A 26,848-nucleotide genomic window follows, 5' to 3' on the forward strand; every position below is an offset into this window, starting at 1 on the left:
CTGTGCGCGAGGACAGCTGAGGTCGTTGGCTTGCTCGGCTGGAGAGACCGGGAGCGAGTCTTAAATATTTAAAAGTTTTAATACTTATTTAGATTGAATATGTAAATATTTGAGGAGAAGTGGAAAGGCTGTGTATCGGTGACGCTACCTGCTCTTCATCCACCAGATAAGTGTCTTTCCGCCCGGCGTCTGGGGATGTGCTTTGCCACCTCCCATGGGCTCGGACTTGGAGTCGTGCGTGCTGGCTCTGTACCTGCGTGGACCTGGCACGGGGGTCTGTGGGGATGCCCTGGTGGAGGGGCAGGATGGGGCAGCTCCTGCAGGATTTGGCTCGGCAGGGGGGAACGAGCTGAGTTGCTTTGGTCCCGAGAGTTTCCCTGAATTTATCCCAAGAGCAAGCAGGCTTCCGAGCCAGGCTGTTGCTCCAAACTGTGGTGGAAGGTCTCATGTGCAGGGGTAGAAGTAGACACACAAAACCATTTTCCTGCTTTCTGCCCCGCTTCCTTTCAAACACAAGCACTTTCCCTCCTGTAATGAGACTCACCCGTGTATTTCTGTTTCCTTTACTTTTTACAATGCAAAGCAGTGAACTTGGCACTATTGATTTTTGCTTCTTCCCTTCCCTCTCCAGAATGCTTAAGATATTTTTGGAGCCTTTCATCTCTGAGCTTTCTGGGGAGAGAGCGGCGTACACCAATACATCAGCTGTCAGTTTTCAGCTTCTCGAAGACCTGGCTTTCTAACCCAGAGCCCGTGCCTATTTTTCAGCGTGACTCGCACAGCACTGATGCACAGCGGAGCTAAACACCGGGGCTGTGGCTGGGGAAAGAAGGGGCTCTGTTTTACAAGCGTTTTGGTACAAATTTGTGATAAGATACAGGGTAGAAAATAACCTCAGCAGAGAAAGGTGATGACTGTAACCCGAAGGTCTACATTCAGTGGAGTTTAAGAATGAGAATTATGATGGAAATAAACCCCACGCGTTCTGGGGTCAGTGCAGCCATAACTGAATACCCGACTAACAGGATACAATAGATGTGTGTAGAAAACGCCGTATTCAGCCTCGGGGCTCAGGGAGCAGAGAGGTCAAGTCAGGCTGGTGCTACGCGTCCGGTGCCTGGGGAGCAGGATTCAGTGCCAGGAAATGGTGGAACTGCCACACAGGCTTTTGGACTCTGATTTGTGACAGTGTTGCAGAGCATTGGTGGCTTTCTACCAGAAGGGAGGGAAAAATGGACAGAATACTCTTTTGTGGCATTTAATTAAATTGTGGCATTTAATTAAACTTTCTAGCACTCGAGATAATGGTCTTGCGTCTGTCCAGTGAGAAGGCTCAGAATAAAGCTATCACCTCTGATGGTTTCTCCTTATCTTCACTCACCCCTTTTGGGTGAAAGTTTCATGATTTCCTCTGCAGCAAGAGAGGCCGCTTGCAGAGGCGCACGCACTCGTATTGTAAGCAGCAGATCAAATAAAAACCGAAACAAAGCCAGAACTTTGGTGCAGCAGTCTTGGGGGGTGGAGGTCATTAGCTGTTTGCAGACTGGGAGCAAAATGCTTGAAGAAAATGAGGTTTATTTTATTTTTTTAATGGAAATAAATTAAGAGAAAAACGAGGATAAATGGAAAGGGAGAAATGTGTTGTAAATTCCTCAGGGATGTAGCAGGGGGCAGATCTTGTCTTCAGTTCAGGGAACAGAACAGGTTGGCATTCAGGCTTCAGTTCATGTGAATGATAATGCAAAAATTATTTCTGCAAAAGAGCTTTAAAGAAAAAAAAGCAATCCTGCTGAGCCAGATTCTGAAATACAGTTGATTATAGCATGGATGGGAGCGTTGATAAAATTAAAAAATAAAAATAAAAAATTAGTCATTTAGATAAATGATTTTTTTTTTGCCAAATGCAGCATTTGCAGGGTTGTTTGTTTGTTTGTTTTTTCCCCGAGTGAACGGTTCCAGATCTCTTCCCTTGGACCTGGCTTTATTTCCGAACTCTGCTCCCAGAGCCGCCTGCGTGCGGGGCTGCGGGTGGGACCGCGGGGGAGCGGTGGCACGCCGCCAGGCGCCCATCCCGTCCCCGCGATGTCGATGGATGGCCAGTGTTCTGGAGAAAAACAACCCCAAGACTTTAAACAAATTACGCTTAATGGAAACAAACTTCTTTTGCCCTCCTGTATAACGATTTTGGATAATGTGTTGCCTGTGTGCTTGGAGGACAGCAGAAGGAGGGGAGGGAAGATGAGGGCGGCGATGGAGCCGTGCGTGCACACAACTTGCTCTCTGGTGGATGCTCTTGGCGGGCTGAGAGGTTTCTAAGCATGGCGTGCTTTTTAACTCCCAGCCAGCCTTTCTATTGGAAGGTGAGCGGTGTAGTGATGAGGACATTTATCTAGTGGTTGCTTTCTTCCATATACAGACTTGTAAAACTTGGGAAGGCAAATGCCTCGTATCTGGTGTTTTCTACAAATTGTGCACAGCTTTGACGCTGTCTTCCACATCATTCACCTGATCTCTGCTGGGTTCTGGTGGTTAAGTAGCAATGACATGAAACCAATACCCCGCTGGCCTTTTTTTTTTTTTTTTATGAAAGCAGAATAGGAAATACAGACCGTAGCCTACTTTGCAGAAGAAAGCACGCCATGGCTATGGTTTCTGTTCTTTCAAGCTAGTGCTGATAAATCTTCTCTCCCTTCTGTTGCTATGGCGTTAGTTCTGTTCAAAAACAAACCTTGGGGTGATCATGTCAAACGCAAAGATCGTTTGGAGAGAGAGATGCTGAAAGAGAAGGGAAGTAGGAGGGCTCAAATTCCAGCTGATGACGAACAATGAATCAGTGTTTGTCTCAGCAGAGGGCCATCAGAAATTTTGCACTGTACTTTCACTGACTTGTGATTGGGCCTGATACTCTACTTGAAAAGGCTCCTTTTTTTCCCTCTCAAACCTCTTTATTTTTTCCTCTAACTTTTTTTCCTTGGTATATAAAAGGAAGGTGGAACACTTCCAAATTCCACACAGCTCAGAAATATTTGCTTTCCACAGCGTGGCCCGGAACACAGCTTATTCTTGCAAGCGGTTTGATCAGGCAATCCACAAAATTCTCGGATCAAATTGTGAAGGTTTGTGTGGCCGAAATGTACCTGCTGCCCTTGCTGAGCCACTTGAAGCAATCGCTGAGCTGCCCACGGAGCAGCTGCCTGGGCGTGCTGCTGCATCCAGGATCACTTTATTTGCAAGGGAGGAGGCCGAGCACTGTTACAGGGGCCCTTTTTAACACTTTCTGATTTGCCTGTGCAAATCCTGGTAGGTGCATTTTGTTTACATGTTCGGCATACACCTGTTGGTTTTAGCTGACACGTTTTGTGAGGAAGTTGTCTTGCCCAGATGTCTCATGTTTCTGGAAAACGCTCTGCTGAAAATGCCTGCATATGCCGTGAAGGCTTCTTCTATTCTTGGGTCAAGGCTGAAAGGGAGGACTGTTTTCTTGGGTTCCGAGTGCTTCTGTGCAGATTGAGCTGTAACTGCGGTAAGAACGTGGTGGGGTAACCAATCTCAGATACTTACTTGGTTCTCACTGTTTTTCAAAGTGGAAGCCCTGGAAAAGGAATAATTCCCATTTTTCTACTTTGGCAACTGGGAACTTTCTGACTCGGCTGAATGGACCCTTTGTTTTGGAGTTTCCTTCCAGATGTGATAGACAGATGAAAAAAAATCAGGAAAAGCAGTGTGATCATCTGAGATTTCTTCTAAGAATATTAACTAATTTTTTGGAACTTGGTTGCAAAAATAGATGGTCTCCTTCCATGTCCTTAGCTAAGCTGCAACTCACACCATTTTGCCTTGGTTCTGCAGACACTTAGGTTTGCACTGCTCATGGGAGCCAAAATGTGCTAGCACAGCCAGACCTCCTGGGGACTGCCTTGCCATAGCCCGAGCATCCCCATCAGGTCCGTCTTGTTTGTCTTTGCTTTTACATCTCCTTCCCATACAGAGGGTCTGCTGCCTGCCTGTAAACGGTGCCTCTGAGTCTCATTAGGATCTGCACGAGTACTTCAAAGATAGCACTAGAGCCTCAACCTGTGACCATTAGCAGGAGCATAATGTAATGTGCAAGCGGAGGTGGTCTCTGCTGGGAAGGGCGCTTGTGTCCCAGTTCGTCTCCAGTTACTTTCCTTGAGTAAGCCTGGAGTGCCTGAACAGCTACACGGGTCGGTGAGACCGGCAGCCGGCATATTATCACAAGGCTGTGAAATTTCTGCTGCTTCGGTTTTGTTGGTGCTCGAGCTCCAGCCATCCCTTCTTACTGTTACCTTCCTTAAGGCGCTCCTAAGTCAAAGCAGAGCCATTTCTACGCGGTGGGAAATCATATAGCACAAAACCCAAGCTAATGAGACGGTGAGGATGGGGCATCTCCCGGAACAGAGCACCCACAGCGTCTCCTGGCCATTCCTCCTCTCCCCGCCGGGCACCCCCTGCAATGCCAGAGCGAACAGGAGCGGTGGCAGCCGTGGGAAGGAGCGAGCCCGTGCCTGTAGGAGCAGATGCCACCTGCAGTTTACGCAGCACGCGTGTCTTCCATTTCGAAGATGTTCCACCCTGTTGTTTACAGGCGTAAGTTGCCGCTGCTGCAGCGCATCTCGGCACTGCTGGAGGAGCAGCAGCTGATGTTGTGGTGGCTTTCGTGCTGCAGGCAGCCAGGCGTGTTGGCAAGAACGTGAGCCTGCTCGGTTATTTACACTGAAAGTGTTCAGGTCCGATGAGTAGCTTCATGGGATTGGGATGTTTGGTAGGGACCTGAGGAGGTCTTCAGTACGTCATCTCGATCAAAGCAGATTCGGCTTTAAATTCAGATTAGGTTATTTAGGGCTTTGTCCGGTCAGGTCTGAAAACCTCAAAGGGTGGAGATCCTCCAGCCTCTGCAGGACTCTGTGCTGCAGCCGGGTGGTCCTTGTGGTGCAGGTTTTTTGCTCGTGTAGCAGAAATCTTTACTGTTTGGATATATGGCCTGGTGGGATGAGTCTGAGCTTTCACAATGACAGAGAGTTCTCTTAGGGCTCGTGTCTGCATCCCGTCAGGTCCAGGAGCCCTGCCTAAGATTTCTCAGGAGATCCCTACCTCCACCCTCTTCCAGTACAGGGAGCTGCTCTGCTCCTTGAATCCTGCCTTGGTACTGGGGACCAAGCCCTGTGACACATCACCTCCGTTGTTGGGCCCTTCCCTGCTGTCCAGAGCTGAATTTCTGCCGAGCCCATCCCAAATCTGCGTTCCCCTACCCAGCTATCTGCCAAAGCATATTTGCTGTGCTCTGGGCGCAGCACTCCTCCCTACAGCTCGGTGCTCTCCCTGCAGCAGATGAGCCTGCAGTTATCCTGAGCTGCGTATTTGTTACCTGTGTTACTGCCCTGGGTGCTGTTCTGTGCAGTCCCGAAGGGTGAAGGGCACGGTAGGCATTCCTCTTATTAGTCATTCCTCTTATTAGTGGCACTAATTATTGTTGGCTCACTCCTTTTGTGTGTACGTGTAACTACGGGGAAGAGAGCTGAAGTGGGAAATACTTGCTCAGGGTGGAGAGGCGGCACAGGTAGGCCTTTGGATGAAGGATGCTTGGCAACAATTTCACCACTTTTTCATGAAGTTCGATGTATACTGCTGAGAAGTAAATATCTGAGTAAAGTTTTTCAGCAGACGGTGAAATGTCATTTCTCAGGGATTTAGGTAATGTATCGAAATAAAGGCAGCGTGTAAATGCCACCTGTGTGATGGGAACACCTTGGATAGGGACAAGAGCCTCAGATCCTTCACATTATAACAAAAGGTTTCTCTCTGGTTTCTTCAGCTTGACCTCACCAAACCCATTGAAGACCAGGGCCCTTTGGATGTGATCATACATAAACTGACGGACGTCATCCTTGAAGCAGACCAGAATGACAGCCAGTCACTGGAGTTGGTGCAAAGGTTCCAGGTAAGTGGCTCTTTCACAGCCCTTCTGTCCTTCAAGCAGGAGGGTGATCTTGGTGCAGCACATCCAGTCTGTTCTCTGTGCAGTTGATGTTTGATGAAAAGAGCTTTCAGGCACACTGCTGCCCTGCCCTAGAGAGCCCACCAGAAATTTTGTCAGTCTACAATGGACTCTCACCTCTGGATAGGTTTTACATTGCATTGGTAAGCTTAATAATAACTGGTTTCCCACAAAACATTGTTCTGATGTTCCAAAAGTGCAGGTGCTGTCCACAAGGAAAAGCAGGTGCTTGCAGGGCTCTTTACATATACCTGTCTCTGCATGATAGAAGATACTGAATTAATTTGGCCCAGTACTGTCCAGTTGTCCTGCTTCTCAGAATGCTGATTTCTATACATCAAGGCTAGTGTCAGCATTTTTGTCCTCTAATACAATCTCGTTCTCTTAACTTTTTTTTTCTCAAGGTACAGAGAACTGTTTTCCCAAAGAATTCCTATCAGTAGTCTGAATAATGATGCATTTATCATTTTAAAAGGTGGTGTTCCTGGTGGATAGCTTTAATCAAAGGTATATTCTTTTCTTTCAAAGAGAAGCAAAGTTAAATGAGGTACTTTGAGAAATTTATGAAATATGCTTATGTCAGGTGGAAAAACAGACAAGTTCTGCAGTTTTGACAACTTTGCTGTCTTGGGAAATCGTGTTCTGTTTGCTCTGCTTAATGTTCTACTCCTAGTAATGCAGAAAATACTGTACTTAATGGAGGAAATACTCTTTGCTCTAGTTACAGAGCTTCTCCACTTCCTCCCACCTGTGTATTATTCAAATTCACCCAGGAGATGAAAAGTTTGACTTGTGGGTCCGGCCCTCTGGCACCAGTTCTCTGAAGAGTAGATGAGTAGCATGGGCACCCATTTCCCACAGCGCTTGAAATTTCAAATGACCAAAGCAGCATATGGAAAGATGGACTTCAGGGACTTTCTGCTAATGCTCGCAGTCTTGGCCCATTTCAAACACCAACTAATTTGGCTTCACAATACACATATTATTGGTAAAAGCTGATGCCCAAAGACGTAAAAGGGCACACACATTGAGTTGCTCACAGCTGTGTAAAACTCATGAGATTCATGATTCCCAATCCTTACTACATCAGTTGCATTCCTGAGTGTGAGGCACAGAAATTTGCATCTCTTTGTAATACTGTGGCACCTCTCTGGTCCCCTGGAGAACATGCTGATAGGGAAACTGTGCAAGCATTAGAGAACAGTTAGTGTGTAGCAATAGTTAATATCTGAAACACTTATTTTATTCCTGAGCAAGAACTCTTCAATGGTTATTGAATATTTTTAGTAAGAATTTCAGCTAGCCAACTTACTGCATGTAATTGCTAAGGTCTTAGGCTGTTACTTTTACAAATATCTGAGTGAGGTCTGGAAGAAGCAGTGCTAAGTATAGAGGACGTATTTTCCTAAAGCTGCACTTAGCTGCCAAGGTGAAGTTCAGTATGAAATGGGGCAGAGCGCTTTGCAGTGAGAGCCTCGGCTTTGGCTGAGAACTTAATGGGCTGTTCTGTCGGTGTGACAGCTGCTGCACCGGTGGAATGCTATTAGAGGGAAAGTGACCTGCTAGAGCTAAGTCCCTTGCCCCAGTACATTTCTTAAAGTAATCACAGTACGATACCTTGACATTACTCTGTGTACCTTTGCTAGCACTTAAATAACTTAATCCGTTATTTTTGTGTAGCTTAGATGTTGACGCTTTGTTTTTAAACCTATTTAAACTAGAATCTCAGTGAAAATGTGATTTTTATCTAATGAGTCTGTGGGATAGATCCTGAGAGTACTGAGAGATAAGTGGTGTATGCATACATTTATGCATTTATTCTTTAGTTCAGGGACTTGTTCTTTGTATTGTTTTTGGTAGCACTTGTAAAAGAATAATATCACCTGAATAGAGATGTAGAGTGGCCTAAAAACAGAAACATCACCATATGAAAATGTTAAAACCCAAACAAGCAAAGCTGCACCTACAAACCAGAAACCTAACTCCCCCCTCTGAAGTCTCTCCTAACATTCTCAAATGCTTCAGAGCTACATAAGTTAAAACTGTATCACTGATTTTCTGGCAGTTAATGTTTTCAGATGCTGATATCAAATACGGCAGTATTTTTTAACTACAGACTATTAGAAATTAAATTGTTTTTAACTTTTAGAAGTGATAAATGTTTAATTTGCATATAGTGGTTAATAGAGCATAAAAATAAGATGTATTTTGAATATTATTTCTGTTTTCAAAGCTTTTGTCAGGAATAAGGTATTTTATATAGTGCAGCTTGAATTTTATTTTTTTCAGAAAATATAACTTAGTTTCAGTATGCAATTGCTTACTGCAGAGATCTCAAATTTCTACATATTTACAGTTTACATCGTGGCAGGGGCAGGAATAGGAGACCTTATATAAAATCTTGGCAAAACTTGCACAAATCATACATTTCTGTCAGACTAATCAAATTTGTTCGCTGTTGGTGTGCGTGATGGCATCAGTTTCACTATCTCGACTTTTTGATCAAAGTCAAGGTGCTGGGGGAGCTGGGTGGGAAGGAGCACCGCCTGCGCTGCTGTGCTGGGTCAGCCAAGGCTGTGAAGAAAACCAAGCGTGCTCCCAGCAGGCTTACGGCCTCTTTACGCACTCCCAGTAGAAGTTTATAGGTACGCAAATCAAAAAAGGGTGCAGACCCCTGGCTGGCGTAGAGGGGCGTTCGTTTGGGGTCAGTGTTACAGCCTTTGCTACTGCTGGCAAATCACAAACTGCTCATTTCAGGGCGGCTCAGAAATAGCTGTGCTGAAGTTCCCCGTACCACGGCACACGGGATGGGGACTGTCCTGCTAATGCCGGCTGCAGTTCGTGCCTCCTTGTCATCCGGGGCCGCTGACCTCCCAGCATCGCCCGCGGTCAGGGCTCGCAGGCCATGAACGGCGCTTCTGTTCCGCCTCCGCTGCCCTTCTCCAGGACGGGGCTGTCCGTGTCCTGCCATGAATTTACTGACTGCTCTCACGTCTCACAGGCTGTTAACTTCTGTGCTCAAACTGCGTTAAAACTTGTTTTAGCAGGCTTAAGTCGTAGCCCTAATAAAAGCTAAGCAATCAAGCTGATATTGCCCCAGAATACTGGTTTATCTATTCGAGTGTAGCCTTGTGTGCCCGTACAACAGTTCAGTCTTGCCTTTCCTCTCCATCCCATTAGAAATAATAAATCAAGCGTTGCCGTATTCAAGGTAATCCCGTGTTAAAGGAAGCACAGCAGTAGTATTGCTGTGCTTTGCTGTTTCTTAGGACTGTGCTGCAGCTCTTGCTGTCTTTGTTAATCTTGGATATCACAGATCTTTTTTTTCAGTGGACCATTAACAATTCCACCCTCCCACACCTTAAGATTTGGGGCAAACAAATCTGCCTGCTCCCTGTGTGTCCCAGCCCAGCTCTTCTCTCCCATAATGCCAACTTCAGCTGTGTTAACATCACCACCCCTGTTTTCATGTGCCTGGTTTTTTTTTTGTTGGCAGCATGGTCCTTATCACATGCAGTGTAAAGGAACAGGAGATCTCCCAGGTCAGTGATTTGGGCTGGGGATGTGCTTCTTGAGACACGCTAACTCATGTAGAGGTGAGAACAGTCATCTCAGATGTACCAGGGAGTCCTGGAGAGTACTAACAGAGGTATTTGATACAGGAAGTCAGATCCATTCTGTAGGATTTGCATAGCGATTAATAGATTTAAATATCTGCATGGCACGAGAGCATTCTGTTTTGTTAGGTATTTTTGCAGACCTGTCTGCTGCCTTCTAAGAATAACAGAGAACTAAAGGGGAAGCAAATTAGGCTGGAGCAGGGTTAGGTTACAGTAGAGTAAAACAGAAATAATTGTAATCCAGGAACTGGTTAATAGGGCTGAAATTCAGTCTTCTAGTCTGTTACTGTCTCCGCTATTTTGTTGTTGAAGAATAATCTGCCTTTCTATGCCTCAATTTACCACCCCCTGTTCATAAACTGATCCCTATTTATTAATAAAGGACTTTGCTTTCTACAACATTTGACATACAATCCAAATTTCCAGTATTACCAGAACGAAAACTTCCAACTTCCCATCAGCATATGAGAACTTTTAACAGGAAAATCGCAAAGTATTGCTCACACACCTGGAGCATATGCAACATCTAAGTCAGAACACCCTTAAATTGTCTGCAGATCTGTTAATTAAAAAGCAACTGTATCATTAGAAAATCTTTCTCCACAGTAATGCCTGCTTTCTATATTTTTTTTCCAGAGCGCAAGTAGTAGAGGCAGATGGAATTGAGGATAAGGTCTGAGCAAGTCAGATGCAGAAGAAATAGTTCCCTGTCTCCTGACTTGATTGGTTAATACAAATTTGGTTAAACAAATTTGTTCAACTAACAGCTGAACTGTATGGGAAAGAAAAAAACTGGGTGAAAAACACCCTATGGGTACAAAGCATTGTCCTATACCAGTCTTCTGTGCAGGTGAATTGTGCTCATGCGTTAAGGACTCCTTTGATCTTTCATCTTCGTTTCATGGCAGTGGTAATGGTGGGTTTGGTCTCCTTTGAGCATTTTTCCTAATCGGAATTTGGCATTACTGTGCTTGCAACAGCAGGCTTTGGCCAGGCATCTTCTAGAGCAGCTGCTGCAGGGCTGCCCTTAGAAACTTAATTCTTCTTACAAAATGCTTGGATACAGCTGGCTAGTGCCTTCAAGGCCTTCATATTTAGGAATATTAAATTGAACTGCAAATGACAATATTCAAAATCCCAAGTACGTTAGAGAAGAACTTGATATTTTTTTCTCCCTGTCATTAATCCTTTGTTGTTCAGTAAACAATGTATTATCAAATATATCTATTTCTTGAGGATGCCATCTTCCCGCAAAGAAGTAGAATATAATGCCTAAAGAGTTAGAAGGGAGTTCTAGGATGTGGGTTCAATTCATGGCTTTGTTGTGTGATCTAGGCCATCCCCTTTGCATCCCCAAGTTTTCATTCTGCAAGTCATAAATGAAAGAAAACCGTATTAACTCCTCTTTGAGATCAATGTGAGGAGCCCTTTTTGTCAACTCAGGATGGCTGTGATAAGGATTTTTTTTTGTCTGTTTGGAGCTCTGATGCAAATTTATAGTAGCTGTGATTACATGTAATTTACAGACCAAGGGCTTTTAGCTGAAGAAGACCTTGGGACTGAGCTTTCCAAGGTCTTCATACAGCTTGGATGTGTGGTCTGGACTGCGGTTCCTCTGGAGAGTATTTGCAGCTCTAAATCATGCTCCACTTCACCTAAGATTAGTGATGAGTGCTTGGTGATCTCCTCCAAAGGTGCAGTGAAGACCATGTGCAGCACCAGGTGAAGTTCATGAAGTGCAAAGTGGAGAAAATTTCCAGTTTGCTTCATGGGACACGTAGGCCCTTACACGGCAGAACATAGAGATGATTAGTCTCCCTTCCTACCCACAGCAACACTGGGCTCATCTGATTGAGCATAGATTGTCAGCCAGTAAAAGCAAACAACAACAACAAAACCATTAAAGTCCTTGGTGGCTCCTTCTTGACCAGAGGAATATGGGGGAGAAGTCAGGTGGGAAGAGTCCCCAAGGGTCCCTTTCACTTGCTGGTGCTCGGTTCCCTTCGCCTTGATAAGGAAGAGAACCAAACTACCCCAGTTCCTGCCCTCCAGACAAAGTTTGAAAGTTGAGTATGTTTTGGCTGGTGTAAGTCGCTGCTGACTAGGGAAACTTTGTTATGATTATAGCAAAATACTCTGCACAGCTGCCTATCATAGCTGTACAGGGGCTTGGGTAGCTCTATTCATTGCAGCTTCCTACTTGTCTGTTCCATTCACATTGATGGCCCAAGTGATGGAAAATCAATAGGGTTATTAATTTGTCTCTGACATTTTTTTGAACAGGTTCTCTTTGTATCAGCCTTCTTGAAAAGATGGATGACAAATGATTTTTATTCCTAGGCCTCTGCTGTCAGGTTGATGAAAATTGAAAACGTTTCCTACCCCTCTCTTCATCCTCCCCACCCCTGCCCCATATTTCCTACTGCTGACTCTCCTACTCTGAAGTTGTCCAGGAAGAGCTCTTCTGTTCTTGATTCATTAGAAGAGTTTAGGGCTGGGATGAAGGGAAATTATGGAGATATTTTGGCAGTAGAGGAGTTAGGCATTACTCTTGTTCAGGAGGGGGGAGTGCGTTGTTCTTGCTGCACTGACTGCTTTCATCAGAAGTATCAGCTTAAAAAAGATGACTTGGGTATGTACTTGTGGAGATAATGCGAGTGGATTTTTAGTTGTTTTTTTCTGTCTTTTTAATATACTAGTCCATTGTTATTCTAGTTACCACCTTTGTACTCTGAAAATACTTGCGTGATTCTCTTCTTTTTTCATGTGCCCTGCTGAAAAAACGGAAGTGAAAAATCAAAGGAAACTTCCAAAGTTTAGTAGCTTTTTTCGTACTGGGGGGGGCCAGGGAAAGAGAGAGAGTTGAAATGGTCTATTTACACTTGAATTCACAGGGCAGTGCCTGTGTTTTTCCCATTTGAAAAATAATTCTCTCTTATATTGGTGTTGGAAGAGCCTTGTAAGCAGGCAGAATTAACTAAAAATCCCCCTTCCAAGTGCTAACTGTTGTAGGATAGCTTTCCTGGGGATAGGTATTTGCAAAATGAAGCTGTGGTGGACTCTTAAAGGAAAATCAGGGAAGCTGAGTACTCAGAAAGTTGCTTTCAGATGTGAAATTAATAGAAAAGGAACAGAAGAGGCTTCTGTCCACTGCCCTGTGCCACCACCCTCATCCTTCCCAACCACGGTAAGAATGTCTTTATGTTTAAAGAGACAAGCAATGTTGAGATCAGTGTTTATTCAAGATCCACCTTGCCTGTACCTTTCCTTCTGGAAAGAGGTGTCCGTGAAAAGAAAGCATCACCACCCAAGACAATGAAAAGGAACTTTTATAATTTAAGTCTGAATCTGATGCAAAGTCTTTGGATAAATTTTGTTTCTGTCTATACATGTTTTCTCCCTTGGAAAACATCAGTTTGTTGTTATAAGCAGTCATCTCTGTGTTTCTGTACACAGGAAAGCACAAATCCAAACACTTGTTACTGTTTCATTTGCTAACATTTTTATATGGAGCTTTTGTTTAATATTAAACAAAAGGTTATAGAAGTTTTATTACTTAGTAATAAAATCGAGTCAATGAGTCAGTGAGTATCTCTTATCATCTAATGACCTAATATTTGCAGTAGATACTATATCAACTTTCTGTTAAAATATTAAAAATGCAGGAAAAAAATCATTAACTACCTTTTTGGGTAAAATGACAATCAATTCTGTTCTCATCTATATATATGCTTCTCAAGAAAAGCTATTTTTTAATCTCTGGGCTATATCCAGAGGTATTTAATAGGGAACATCAGATGCTTGGTCTCTCATTTGAAGCTCTTCTGATTTCAGATTTCATTGCTGGCCTTCTGCCAGTAACAGGGCTGGTACAGAGCATTACTGAATGCCAAGCCTGGAGTACAAACAAAGGAGGATCTGCTAAAAGTCCTTGTTTTTTTTTTTTTTTTTTCTTGTTTGCTTTTATTATGTCAAAGATTAGGAAGAGGAAAACACAGACATTGTCTGGGTCAAGCTGAACTGCAGCCCAGGGACAGCCCTTTCAAAATACTGCAGGGAAGCCTAAATATCCAACAGATTGTTGTCTGGGTTGTTGGAGTCTGCAGTTGGATACCAGTCTTTGGTAAATCCATCACAATAAAGTTCAGTTCTTTTGTTGGAATGACCAGAGAAGAGCTCAACAGTAAAAGCTGAAAGGTTGTGATTTACTGAATAAAGTCCCTTGGCTTCAGTGTTTCTTCTTTCTTTCTGCAACTACTCTGTTTTCAAGTTCATATTTGTAGTAGCTCAGCTGCTATCAAAATTCTTAGATGCAACCATTTCATGTTCATCGACAGATCTGTATTTCTGGTGGTGGAGCTATTCTGTGCCATGGGAAGAGTGCTACTACTCAGGCTAAATCAAGAGTTTTCTGGTCTGTTAAGCCATTTATTCAGAAAAATGTGGTGGCTGAGTGTGCAGCAGTTCCTAGTAAAGAATCAGTGTACAGAAGGTCTCATATATGCTACCATAATTATTCCTGTGAAGCTGACAAAATTTTTCGTATTGTAATCTCCTGTTGTGGAATGTAAGTGTTAAGGTTTCGATTTGATTTTCCATTAAAGTGCTTTTCTGTGCATAGATACTGGAACTCTTTCTTTTGCATGTGCTGAAAGTGTTGGCAGCATGCATACCCAAGGGGAGGCCCTGCATTTGCTTTGGGGATCCTGCTGCAACTCAATGGTTCCGCTTTTGAATGCGGGGTTAATGCTTTGTGATGGAAATCCAAGCAACACACAATGCCATGAGAACAGATGCAGAGTTATAAGGACCTGAGTGCATTTAAATGCTTCTGTCCCTCAATCAGTGTTGCTCTTCAGGAGTTAACCACTAGCTGTGTCCAAGTGGAGATGCCCTATACAAATACATCAGCCTTGTTCTGCGCTGACAGACTTCTGTGCTTCAAAGAGCAGGTCATTTCTGGATTAGCTAAAATGAGAGCTGTGTAGCCAACCCCAGAACTCACTTCTGGTCCTGGTCCTTTACTTTACTCCGTTGATGCAGGTTTTTATTGCCCTTTGCTGACAATCTCTGAGCTTTGTCATTCCTGTGCCCTGTGGCTGACTACCTAAGCCTATAAAACAATATCTGAAGAATAGTTTGTGAAACATGTTTGATGCCAAGAAATTCTTTTATTTTTTTTAATAAAAAAAAGCTTGTATTCAGGCTCCTGTGTATGTTTGAAGGGGCTGTTGTCTTTCACTGTGAAGTTCTTTTCAACATGAGCAGGGCTTGTTAAAGTCCTCCAGGCTCTAAATGGCTTCTGAGAACCAGCCCCCACCTTCACGCTCTTCGGTTATTTTGTGTTTGCCTTCCAGAGCTCTTTGGAGTCTCCTTAAGGCAGCAGGATCAGAAATCAGTCACTGGAAAGCCAGCTACGATGCTTGCTGCTGTTGAAGCATTGCCTGGTGTAGAATTGCCTCAGGAGCACGCCTTCATTGCTGTTAAACTTCATTATGCTGTGTCAAACTTAGTGCTTGGATGATCTTATAATATGGTTTAGAGCTATTATCGTTATAAATAAAGCACCATGAAGTTCCCTACAGAACTCATTAAAAAACACTTGTACTTCTGGAAATACATAGAGTAACATGAGCCAAAATAAGGTGGCATATACCTGAACACAGGACAGGGAGGATAGTCAATAATGCCGAGGCGAGCATCAGGAGGATTGGGGAAGCTGCACAAGGAACCAAGAGAGGGAAAAGTCGTTCCCTCCTTAGAGGGGAGTGAAGGGGATGGAGGCCAAAGCAAGGACAACTGTGTGTGTGAAGGGAACAATTAGTGTGTACAGAGGGGCACAGGAGCTTAAATTCAGTGAGGAACCAGGACCAGCCAGGGCAGAGGGGCAGTCACCGCAGTACAAAAGCAAGAGCTAGTACACCTGTCAGAAACACTGCAGGATGTTTGCTGTTAGATCCGTGCTGAGATCAGATTTCTGAGCTGTAGCTCGCTCACTCTGTTTGCTGTGTGTGCTTACATGGCCCCCCAGCACCGTGTTGGCCGTCCTTCCCGTACCACCCCCTCCCTGTGCTCCTGAAGCTGCACGATGTGTGGTAGCTTCCAAACTTTTCAGATGAGGCATAGGGGGGCTGAAGGAGCTGTGTAGATGTGTCGAGATACTCAAGTGAAGTTTCATGATCAGCAAGTTTAAGCTAATGCCCTAATCACGGGATCAGCCCAGCCTTGCAAGGTGTCTTCTGCCTGCTGTGTGAAGGGCCTGCGTGCGCGGACACACGCGGGGCTCTGAGAGGCATTGGTAACAAGTTTTTCTCTGCAAAAAGCAAGTCTGTTCTGTATTTGGAAGCTGACTGACTGCTTTGCTTGAAACTCTGGAAATACTGGGGACAGGAGACTAATGAAAACTGTTCTTAGTGCTGATGACTTGAAATGAACCCAGCTTGTGCTCCGGGGAGCCAGAGGGGACATTTTGTCCAGGGGCGCTGCAAGGGTGAGGCAGCAGCTGGGCCTGACGTTTTTGGTGGCAGTCCCTGCGAAAGGCTCTGTCCCTCACCTTTCCCAGGTGGCAGCAAAGTTGAGCATACCTTTAGGGATATAAAATAATATATAATTCACTTTATATGTTCTGCAGGGGTTATTAACTCTGTCAGGCATGTATTGCAGCTAAAGTGTGCCTTGTGGGCCTGTAAAGGATAGCTACTTGTGTGCTGTGGGTGATGCAGTGGGTTCACTAAACCACAGCACTGGATCCTCTTAGCCTCAAGAGAATAATCCCTTTTTAGCAAGCCATCAGCCCAGACTGTGCAGTCAGCAGCAACCAAGTTTGCCAGTGCTGGGTGCCGGGGGAGAACTGCTTCCCCAGTTAGCGGCTGGAGGAAGATCACTTGCTGGGGACAGAGGACGCCACTCTTTTCTCTCCCATGTCGGTGCCTAGCAAAGTGCATCTCCTGTGGCCACCTCACCATACTCCTTAGTGTCTTTTGGAGTGCGTTTTTTTTTCTGTGAAGCAACCGACAAAAGGAAGTAGGTTTTCATGAAAGTGAGGTACTTGCAGGAGCATTTACCGTGCGTGTACATGAACAGATTTAAACAAACAAATGGAAATGTAAAGATGGCTTTGGGATGTTGGGTTAAACAAAGACAGATGCTAACTTCAGAAATGTCTGTCCTGTTTTGGATGGGATAAGATGGATTCTTGTTTATTCATTGACTTTATGGGGTCAAGTTCAGGCAAGGATGAAGGAGTGGAACTCAGCTTCTGTTCAGAGAAACAGAAGAAAGTTTTGTAGCCATGGGTGGGTTCGCAAGGGCGGTACCATCAGCTGTGTATACGTTCATGGCCAAGATGCAGCAGTGCGGTCATGACCTCAGGGAATGGGGAGCTGAGTTTGCAAGGAGGAGATCCATGGGAACGTTACTTTGCTTTGTGGTGAGGAGAGTATGAGCTTAGAAAAATGGCAAGATGGGTACTTTGAGACCTTAATGAAGACACAGTAAAACAGCAATCTTCTCAGCTCAGCCAAAAAAAATCCAGCCTTTATCATTCAGCCCTTAACACAGCATTCATCACAGCTAGAGGACAGTAATAATAACAACATCAAAGAACACAGATGTAGTTCTGAGCTTAGCTCAGGCAGTTTTGATGTTCATGTGGAGTAATTCAAAGCAGGGCTGACCCCAAGATAGCAGCGTGTCATCCTTCTTCTCCTAATTGTTCTTCTTTGCCCTGCTCACAGCTGTTATTGTAGCACTTTGCCACTGGCTCCGTTCTGAGTTGATGGGGTTGCAGTGCAGGTTTCACTGCTGATGGTGAGTCTACAGGAGGAATTTGCGGTCCTGAAAGAGTTAGCTGTCATGTTTGTGTTTGTTTCAAGTGTCAGCGTCTAGACTGTCCGGTCACTTTCTGCATTGCCAATTTCTGTTTGCCTTCTCCAGCAGAGAAGCTGGACGTTGACTGGGGTTTTTAACTTTATTCTCTTCTCCATCTCAGTATTTTCTGCAGTCTTCAGCCAACCTAATACCTTTTTTTTTTTCCTTTGTATTTGTTTTGCAGGAGTATATTGATGCTCATCCAGAAACCATTATCCTGGACCCTCTTCCGGCTATTCGGACACTTCTGGACCGATCCAAGTCTTATGAGCTCATTCGGCAAATAGAGGCGTACATGCAAGGTAGGCCAATTGCCTCCTCTCCCAGGAGGCTTTTATTGTGACTCGTAGGGAAGCAGCTGGCTTCTGGAGGTTGGCTATGAGGTGTCAAATAGTGGCTTTGGGCCTCTCACATTCTTTAGCTCCATGGGAGCACAAACACCGAAGCATTCCAGTGTCACAGGATTGCATTCTGGACTCCAATGCTCTTCTTTTTCAAAGTATGCGAAGGAGGTTTACATCCGGTTAAGAATATGATGTGGGTTTAACGGGCAGTATATTTACTACAGTGAGCAACCCCAGAAAGCTTCTGGAAAGCATTCTTTCTGTGCATGCCGGTAAATTGAAGTAACTCGACAAGCTTAACAGCTTATCATAAGAATCCTTAGGCTTCACCAGAAGGCTTGAATTTTGGGGAGATTTATGGAAGAAAAAATATGTTTTGGAAAAGACTGAAAGAAATTAAATTGTAAGTAGAGCTAAGATATTTGAGAAAGGCTGGAAGATGGAAGCTTGCTCAAGTTAATTGCTAGGAAGAAACATAAACGCTTTTCTGTTGTTGGCTAGCTACCTGACACAGACTGTTGCCTGTAATTGGTATCATTAGAGTTGCCATCCCATATTTGGAGGCCATGGCTCTTAAACCTGAATAATGCTAGCGTCTTACCCTGTTAACTGTTAGGTTAAGTGAGTCTTTCACTCCCTTTCTACTTCTTCTATTGCCATTTTCTTGCAACATTTCTTGGCTTTTTTGTTCAGTTTTAGAGCAGCTCTTGAAGCAACTGTTTCATACATTAGATGACTATAATTTAGGGAAATTGCATTTCTGATCTATGTTCTAATGTGGTGTTACTGCAATTGCCATTATGATTGTGTTAGCACTATTTCGTGGGCTCCTAAGAAATTCATCGATTTGTATTTTTATAATTGTGGGTTTTATTAGATGTATTGTTTGCATCTGACCTGTCTGGCCCCATAAGTAGTGACTTTGTGAGCCTCTCAAGTATTTAAAAGTATGACCAATAATTGCAGCACTCTCCCATGTGCTTTGGAATCTCTTTACAAGAAAAAGTGCAGTTAGTTTAAAAGGACTTCTTTTCTGGAGTGGTTATTGCTGTGTGTGAGTGGGCAACAGGTTCTAAGGGAAACCTGTGCTCTGAGGAAGGGATTGGTTTTTGTTCTAGTAGCAGGGAGATTCAGGATGGGTTTGTTTGTTTTTCCTTAAATTGTTATTGATATTGTTGATGTTGTATCTCTGGGAACATTATACTCAGGAGCGCATCCAGTGTTTCCAAGGACGTTGAATTGCACATATCTTGGCCTTTTCTGGTCAAACTGGTGAGAAAAAAGAGTAAATTTTTCTTCCTTAGGGAAGAGTTAAAGTGTCAGTTAAAATTGACATGTTAAAGAGAAGCTGTTAATAAAATTTAGGAATGAAGTAGAAAAAGGCACCACCTATTTTCACTGGCTGCTTTAGTATTAGGTGACCATATCTACACCCATCCCAAGTCCCCCAGCTACATCTCAGCTTATTTTTTTCTCATCATCAGAAATATTACAGCAGAGACCTTGAACCAACTTTGTCCTTAGGAGGGGAAACCTCAAGAGAGATGAGTAATTGGCTGACTTCTCGCTCTGGTCCAAGTAGACCAGCCTCTGTATTCCCACATGTAATCATCTGCGGTGAGAAATTCAGGAGACCAAAAAAAGCTGCATCCCTCTAGACAGTGTGGTGGTTTTTTTCCCCTCCTCGTTTTCACCTGCTAAACTGTGTTTTCTGCTCTGCAGCTGTCATGTCATATCCCAAGGCAATGAGCACTTAGAGAGCTCAAACAAGAAGTAATACATCTGTAAATAGCGTAAGGTCTTAAGAGTTGCATCCTTTTTTGTTCTGGAATTTCAGAAGGAATTCACTACCGAGAATAATATCCTGGTATGTAGCTGCAAGGAGAGAGCCTGTTTTACCACAGGATACAAACGTGACGTGGTGGGCTAAGCTCAGTGCAAGGGATTCTCTCTTCCAAAGGAATATCATAAACTCTGGAGGGTTCAATACGTGTGTAAGGAGGAACATTCTGCTTTTGAAAACCTTTACATTTCAGTGTTCCATTTATAGGGCAGTTTTGGATTCAGGCAATCCTAACCTCTAATTGAATTACGTTGTAAAGTAACTATAAACAAAGTAAAGTCTTCTTTTATGATCTTCAGTTTGCATTTCATTTCAAGCCTGTACACCGTAAAAGAACTGTATAATTGAAGATTCACGCCAGTTGGGTTGAAGGGAGGAGGGACACGTGTTCTGCTCACTCCATTTTATACAATGCTGAATCCTCCTCTGTGTTGCCTGCATCATTGGAAACGTCGGATGTTGCTGAGGTGACCATGTTCTGCAGCAGTAGGGCACAGTGTTATACCAACAGCTTGGCTTTGAATGAAATTATCTTTCAGATATCCAAGTTTATGCCTTTAAACAGTGAATTCTCCATACGGCCCGAAAAAGGGAATCACTCTATGAAGTATCTAAAACTGGGCACTTGGACATTGTTAGGCTTTCTGAAAGTCCTGTCCATACTCTTTATGGAGTCAAATATCTGGATAATAAGCATTTTGATCCAGCCTCACAAGGACGGGTTGGAAAGATGTTTCGTAGCCCAAGCTTTCTCTCTGCTGTTGCAGTCTGTAGCCCTTAAATGAACAGTGAGGAGAACTGCAAGTAGGCAAGAGCTGTACATGCAGTTTGGTGCAAAGCATGGAGCGGAACCTGAACTTTCTAGGTCCTGGATTGGCACTGTAACCACTCTTTCCACTGACACTTGTGGAAATACAGGGTTCACAGAACTGCAGGCTGGAAGGGGTCCCTGGAGATCATCTAGTCCCCCCAGTGCTCAAAGCAGGACCGTGTCCAGCTGGGCTTTGTATATCTCCATGGAAGGAGGCTGCACGACCACTCCGGGCAACCTGCTCCAGGATTCACCTTGACCCCAGCGTTTAACAGGGTAGGATGTAGCTAACAGTGGGTGAGGTGACTTCCAGAGATCCTTTTTTTCAGTTCGGATAGTGATATCTCCCTTGGAAGGAAGTGGGACTCTCTTCTAAAAATATATATATGTATATATGAAAAGCTGTTTTAGCATTGATTTTCATGGATTTTTTTTTTTGGAAGAAATAGTCCAATCAGGGTTGTGACTTCCTCTTTTTCCTGTACTCTGTTATTTTGAGTGCAAGCTCAAACAGACCTAGTCATTCTGAAACCTTCACTTCTAAGTCATTTGAAAAAAGACTTCAAAAATAAAGCTTGCATTCCCTGCTTGTGTCCTACATAGCTGGCAGGTCTATCTTGAAATAAATCACTGAAAAGATTTTTTTGGTGTGGCAGTTGAGTTCTCTTGGCAGCTGTATGGCTTTGCTTACTTATCAGTGAAGAATGACTTGTGATACAGAAGTATTCTAGATCAGCTTCTGTAACGTTTAGTGAAAGATTAGGAGCATTGTTTAACAAATTTCATTTTTGCAGATTACTGTGTGGTTGGAGCTGGGTCAGCCTTTTTGAAGCTTCAACCTCATGAAAAATAACTAAATTCTCAGAAGCTGTCTTGAAAAGCTGTGATCTTACAACCTCGGAGTTCAAGATCTGACTTTTTAAATTATGCTTAAGATGGTTACAGATAATCACTGTGAGTAGGCTTGGGAATATAGCCTTTTTATTTTAAAGATTAAAGACTTTTAAATGTAATAGTAATAATCTAAACTGAAGGAATTAAAATCAAAACTGATCAACTTGCTACGCACTAGGTGCTCTGTCTAGTTAATGCTTGCATACAAAACTCAGTTTCCTTTTCTGTCGCCCGTATGTGACTTACAGTTTCTTCAGTGGTGTTTGAGCTTCAGATACTGCAGACCCTGGAGTTCATTTCTATAAATATTTTCACCTGTTTTTTGTTTGTTTGTTTTTTTTAAATGGTTTTAAGAGTTCTTATATGAACCTAGTTGTGGCTCCTGAATTCCTCTCTCTCCTAATGATCTTTTTTGAAATAGGGGAATTATTCCCTGAGGACAGTGGAACAATACAAAGCCATTTAGCTGTGATATTTTCATCGCGGTGTGTAATTGAAATCATTTATGTTTGAGTGTTTACTATTACATGAGATGCTATTGCTCTGTGCGCTCCTTTCTGATTTTTGGCAATATTAAGGAACAGAGCACTGCACCATTCGCTTTTCCCTGAACTTCTTTTTATTAGATTCTGAGTCTCTGTCTTAGAAATACCTCTTGAACAACTGCATGTGTCTTTTGTGCCTGGGAGAGTGGCTCAGCATGATGTAATGGGTAAGGCACTTGATCTGTGACTGGGTTTTCTGCTTGGTGCTGGTTTTGACTTGCTTCATGACCTCAGGCACAGCACGCCACCCTTGTGCATCTCTTTCTTCTCCTGACACTTGTCTGCCTGTCTCTTCCCTATAGATGCCACGTTTTTCCAGGCAGGAACCTCTTTTCCAAATATACGTACACTGCCTCTGACGTCGAGCAATGCGTGTGGGCGGTGTTTTTATCAGAAATCATAGGTCTATTGTTGAGTAGAAACCTGGGTTCTTACAATTCAACATCAAAGAAAGTAGTTCGACTTTATTTTTTGTAAGTTATGGAGGATGTACATATCTGGAGTGGGGCATACTCAGAACTTCCCAAAATGAGGCCACCCAGTTAAAGTGCCTGAAAATAGCTTTATATACATAGCTATACATTCACCTTTTGAAGCTGTGGTCACTGCAGTGTGTGGCCTGCTTTAGTTAGCAGGTTTGGTCAGAGGGGAGGGAGAAGAATATTCACATAGGTCAACTTTAGGCACCTCTATCTACATTTGAAGCTCATATTAAAATGAAAAGAAAAATCTGTTTTAATTTAAAGGCCCTAAATCATCCACCTCTGGCTCACTTGTTTATGTAAGAACGTATCACTAAAACATCCGAGTTAGAAGGCTGTGTGTTAGTGCAATAGCCACACCAAGTTTTGGATGCAGAAGTCGTCTTCGTTAATTACATGTTCTCTTCCCTCCAGGAGCACATACAAACAGATGTCTTATTACCTCGCTCCAAGTGTGGTGCATCTTCCCTCGCTGCATTTTAATTTCTGTCTGAAAACTAGTGTACAAGCATTGAGGGAAGTAACTGGAGTGTAATCAAAATTCTCTGCAACTGGAAGGATCTTGTCCAAAGAGCATCAGCACGCAGCAATGTTGCATGTGGTAGTGCTGTGTGCTCTGGCTGCCAGCACCTTTGTACATCTCAGCCCCACTGTGCCAAACTGCAAAAACTCCGGGACTTCTGACCCAAAGAGGTGTCACCTGGCATCTTGCTCATAAAAGCTCCTTCGTTCCCGTAGGAGCAAATTGACAGAGGCAAGGGCAACTTGGTATTACAATAAAGAATGCCAGGCTTTGAAATTCAAAGTAGACAGCTGCTTCCAAAGGACTAATCCTGTCCTCAGAGAGGTAGCAGGAAAAGAAAGAGGGAAGCCACAATGGGAACCTGGAATCTCCTCTTTTGTACTGTTTCTTGCTCTTGTCAAGAATGCTGAAAGCTATCCATTTCATAAACAGAAAATAGGAATATACTCTCCTTTCCCCTCTTACCCTTCTTCCCCTTTCCCAGAATTTATCATTTTGAGCTGTTGCAGAAGGTAGGGGGAACCAGAGAGCTGGAGGGGGCGATGTGGAAATGAAGACTTGCTCGTGGTCCTAGTTCTCCCAACCAGGAGTGGTAGTCTGCTGGCTTGGTACTTCTGGCCTGCTAAGATACATGAGCTTGACATTGTTCAAGGAGATCCTGCAGTCCAACACAGACACAAAACCCAGAGAAGAAAATACAAAGCATTTTAATGGTGTTGGCTCATAGCATGTCAGAACTCCCTGAACCAACAAACAGTCGTCTTCTATCCCAGTAGTTTTGATGGTCAGTCACTAAGCTTTCCAGATAAGCCTGTCTGTGAAGTTCAGATGTTATTTTTGGGTGCAGTTAGGTTTACTCTTTAAATCATGTGTGCCTTTTCTGGCCAGATATGTGGATTCTGCTTCCCACTTTCAGTCTCCTTTGCTTATCAGCATCTAGAAAGAAACAAAGCTGGCCCTTTTATCCGCTTATTGCATGCTAGTGTTGGTGACTTTTGGTTTACACCCATGTGCATCATTTCAAAGCATGTGTGTACTCAATAAAGCTGAAAACATGGAGAAGCTTATAGCAATTTAAGCAAGACCTTTATGAATTTTGTGACTGGAGTTTGGATGAACCAGAAGAAAGGCTGAATCGGCTTTTATGGGGTAAAATCACTGCACGCCATTGTCATGTGGCTTTTCTAAGACACCTTCAGTTTCTGTTTTAAGAACAGAACATTGATCAATTCTTGAAGGTTATTCTTTCTCTAGAATGTGGAAAGGAGGAGCGAGGATTCTTCTTGTCATTCCTGTTTGGGATACTCTTCTTACAGTATACGTTGGAAAGTGCTGATTTTTTTTTTCCTGATGTGTAAGCACTGTGTATGAGGTGGAAATGGAGATATCCAAATACATCCATAGGCAGGCATGTCTGTATGGGGGCAGTCAGCTCTTCTGGAATGTCCCTGATCATGGTTCAGGTCACTGTAGTGCTTCTATATAAAGGAAACAAACCACTGATTCTGCAGGATACAGCTTAGATCAATGAAAATGGAAAGGGAGGACACTGAGAAGAAGGTGTGGTAGTGTTACAGGTATACGCTGTATCCTGTTGTAGCCTGTTTGGTGGGCAAGAGGTACGTAGAGCATGTTTCAGAACTAGTGGGATTTGTAGTGAAATACCCAACTTGTTCAACTTGTTAAACTCTGCACGCTGGGAGTGAACCACTGCTTGTTAAATCAGGGTAAAATAATCAGTGGTAGAAATTGTGCCTGTCCCACGTGGCGCTGTTTGGCCTTGTTGCTGTGGTTGCCTTCAGGCCTTCTGGTCTTTAGAGCCCTTCAAAGTTGTCAAGTGAAGTTTGGATAGGTGGATACTACAGTTAGCACATGGAAATTACTTTAAAAAAAAAAGTGACTGCTTTGAGAGCTGACAAAGTAAACTGAAACATCACAAAGTGCAAGACAAAGACCAAAGACAGCGAGAGAAAGAAACAGGCTGCTTTCGATGTGGTGAGCCAAACATCCCATACCAGTGGTGTTCCAGAACATTTAGTAATCAGTCTGGAAAAGGCGAATGAACCGCCTCTTGAGGTGGCAATTTTTTTTTTTCAGATAAATCCAAATTGCTTAGTTTTTTCCAAGCTATGGGAGACAGGAATATCAGGTGGGTCTAACCAAAGTAAGTTAAGAGTCAGTGTGATGATAGATCAAGTTTATTGCAGTCTCTTGGGCCCATAAAGAAATAATATGAACAGTCATGCATTGTTAACTTCTAAATTGACTCACTGCTCAGGAAAGACCTCGGCGTCACAGTGGACAGCTCACTGGAAACTTCTGCCCCCTCTGCCTCAATAGTCAAAAGAGAACATGCCAACAGAACCAAACAAAAAGATTATGGTGGCCAAAAATAGCGTAGAAGATACTGAGCATACAGTTATGGAAATAACGTGCTTTCTCTCCCCAGAAGACTGTTTTCAGTTCTGCTTTCCTGAATTTAAAAAAAACGTGTTAGAAATGAAAGAAGTGTTGGAGAAAAGAGACATGGTCAGGGCCAAGAGACAACCATGCAAGGGGAAAGTGAGATAAAGCTGGGGCTGTCAGAGGCGGAACAGAACCTGAGCAAACAAAATATGAATACATGGAAAAGGACAAATGCTCTCCTTTTTCCTACCAGGTCAGAGTGGGGTTCCAATAGGGTTCCACAGAATATCTGTGCAATTTCCATAAAACATCATCTAAGAGAATAGCTGGATTGACAAAGATAGGAAATGTTCACAGCTGAGTTTTGAAAGTTTACAAATAGTCGTGTTTTGAGGTGTATGGCAATGACAGGTGGATGTTAGGAAGAAATTTGATTTATGAACTCTGAACTCCATAACTTGGGCTTTTTTCAGATACAATGTGTACACACGTTCCTCTGGTCCGAAGTCCACTGCTGAGTCACAGAAGTTGAGATCACACTGTCTCAGCTGATCTGTGGTCCCATGTGGTTTGATAATCCCCATCTTCTGGTTCTCACCTCCCATGAAACAGGAATGCCTAAAACCACGGTGGTGATTTAAAACATTTCTTAGTTTGACATACATTTTAAACCTGGTACAAGTAGTAATATTTTGGCACTCTTACCATATTGTGAATAAAGTCTTGGGACTTTATATTAATTATTATCAGCACTCTGCATCTTAAGTGGGAAATTCAAATACAGCCTTACAAGATAAAACTATTATTTTATCAGAAACATAGCTTGATGATACATTTATGACCATTTTTTTCTTCCATAGCTCTCTTCTGCTGTGTTAGAGCCCACACTAAGCCCTGTGGAGTGAGGCAGGGTGTGTACGTGGGGACAGAACCATGGCACGGCTGAGCAGACACTTGTAGTATAATGCCAGGGACTTAGCATTACTGAACACCCTTGAAGGATTTTGATGATTAGCTCTTGTTCTACTAGAGGATCAAAGACTTTCCTCCAGATCATGCTCGTGCATTGTCTGGGACAGGGCGTTACAGCACTGGGAACCTTCAGTGAATTTCAGAACTTCTTGTTTCATTTCCTCCCTTGCTGCCTGGCACTATCATGAGGAAAATCGACAAGTTGCAAAGTGCATCTCCCGTGTAAATATGAAAATGAACAAACAAATAGTACTTCACAGGTCTCGCCCTCCTGGTTGCCTTAACGAGCCTGGCCCACGGTCAGAATAGCTGCTGCTTTTTCCCCATGCTGCACCACAGCTGCCAGCTTCTTTCATGTCCCGTGGGATAAGGAGACGGGTGAGAACCCAGCTGTTACTGAGCCTGTTAACTGTAGATGTGGCATTAGGATTCCTACATGAGGGAGTGCTCATGTTCCAGCTCCTTCTTTTCCAGCTTGAGGATGTTATGGGGGTGTTTGCTCTGTCTCAGACTCAGTGAGCAG

At 43.5% G+C, this 26,848-nt stretch overlaps 1 protein-coding gene across 4 annotated transcripts in view; it reads left to right on the top strand.

The window, feature by feature from the left end:
- Window positions 1–26,848, top strand: part of ITPK1 (inositol-tetrakisphosphate 1-kinase) — a 137,450-nt gene that overhangs the window by 63,203 nt on the left and 47,399 nt on the right. For all 4 annotated transcript variants that reach the window (XM_040557241.1, XM_040557240.1, XM_040557244.1 and 1 more), the window contains 2 exons: window positions 5,834–5,959; window positions 17,690–17,807. In XM_040557241.1, coding sequence (XP_040413175.1) covers window positions 5,834–5,959; window positions 17,690–17,807 — 244 coding nt within the window. The remainder of the gene's footprint in view (window positions 1–5,833; window positions 5,960–17,689; window positions 17,808–26,848) is intronic.

Source organism: Cygnus olor, chromosome 5, assembly GCF_009769625.2.
Source record: "Cygnus olor isolate bCygOlo1 chromosome 5, bCygOlo1.pri.v2, whole genome shotgun sequence".
Taxonomy (NCBI): Eukaryota; Metazoa; Chordata; class Aves; order Anseriformes; family Anatidae; genus Cygnus; species Cygnus olor.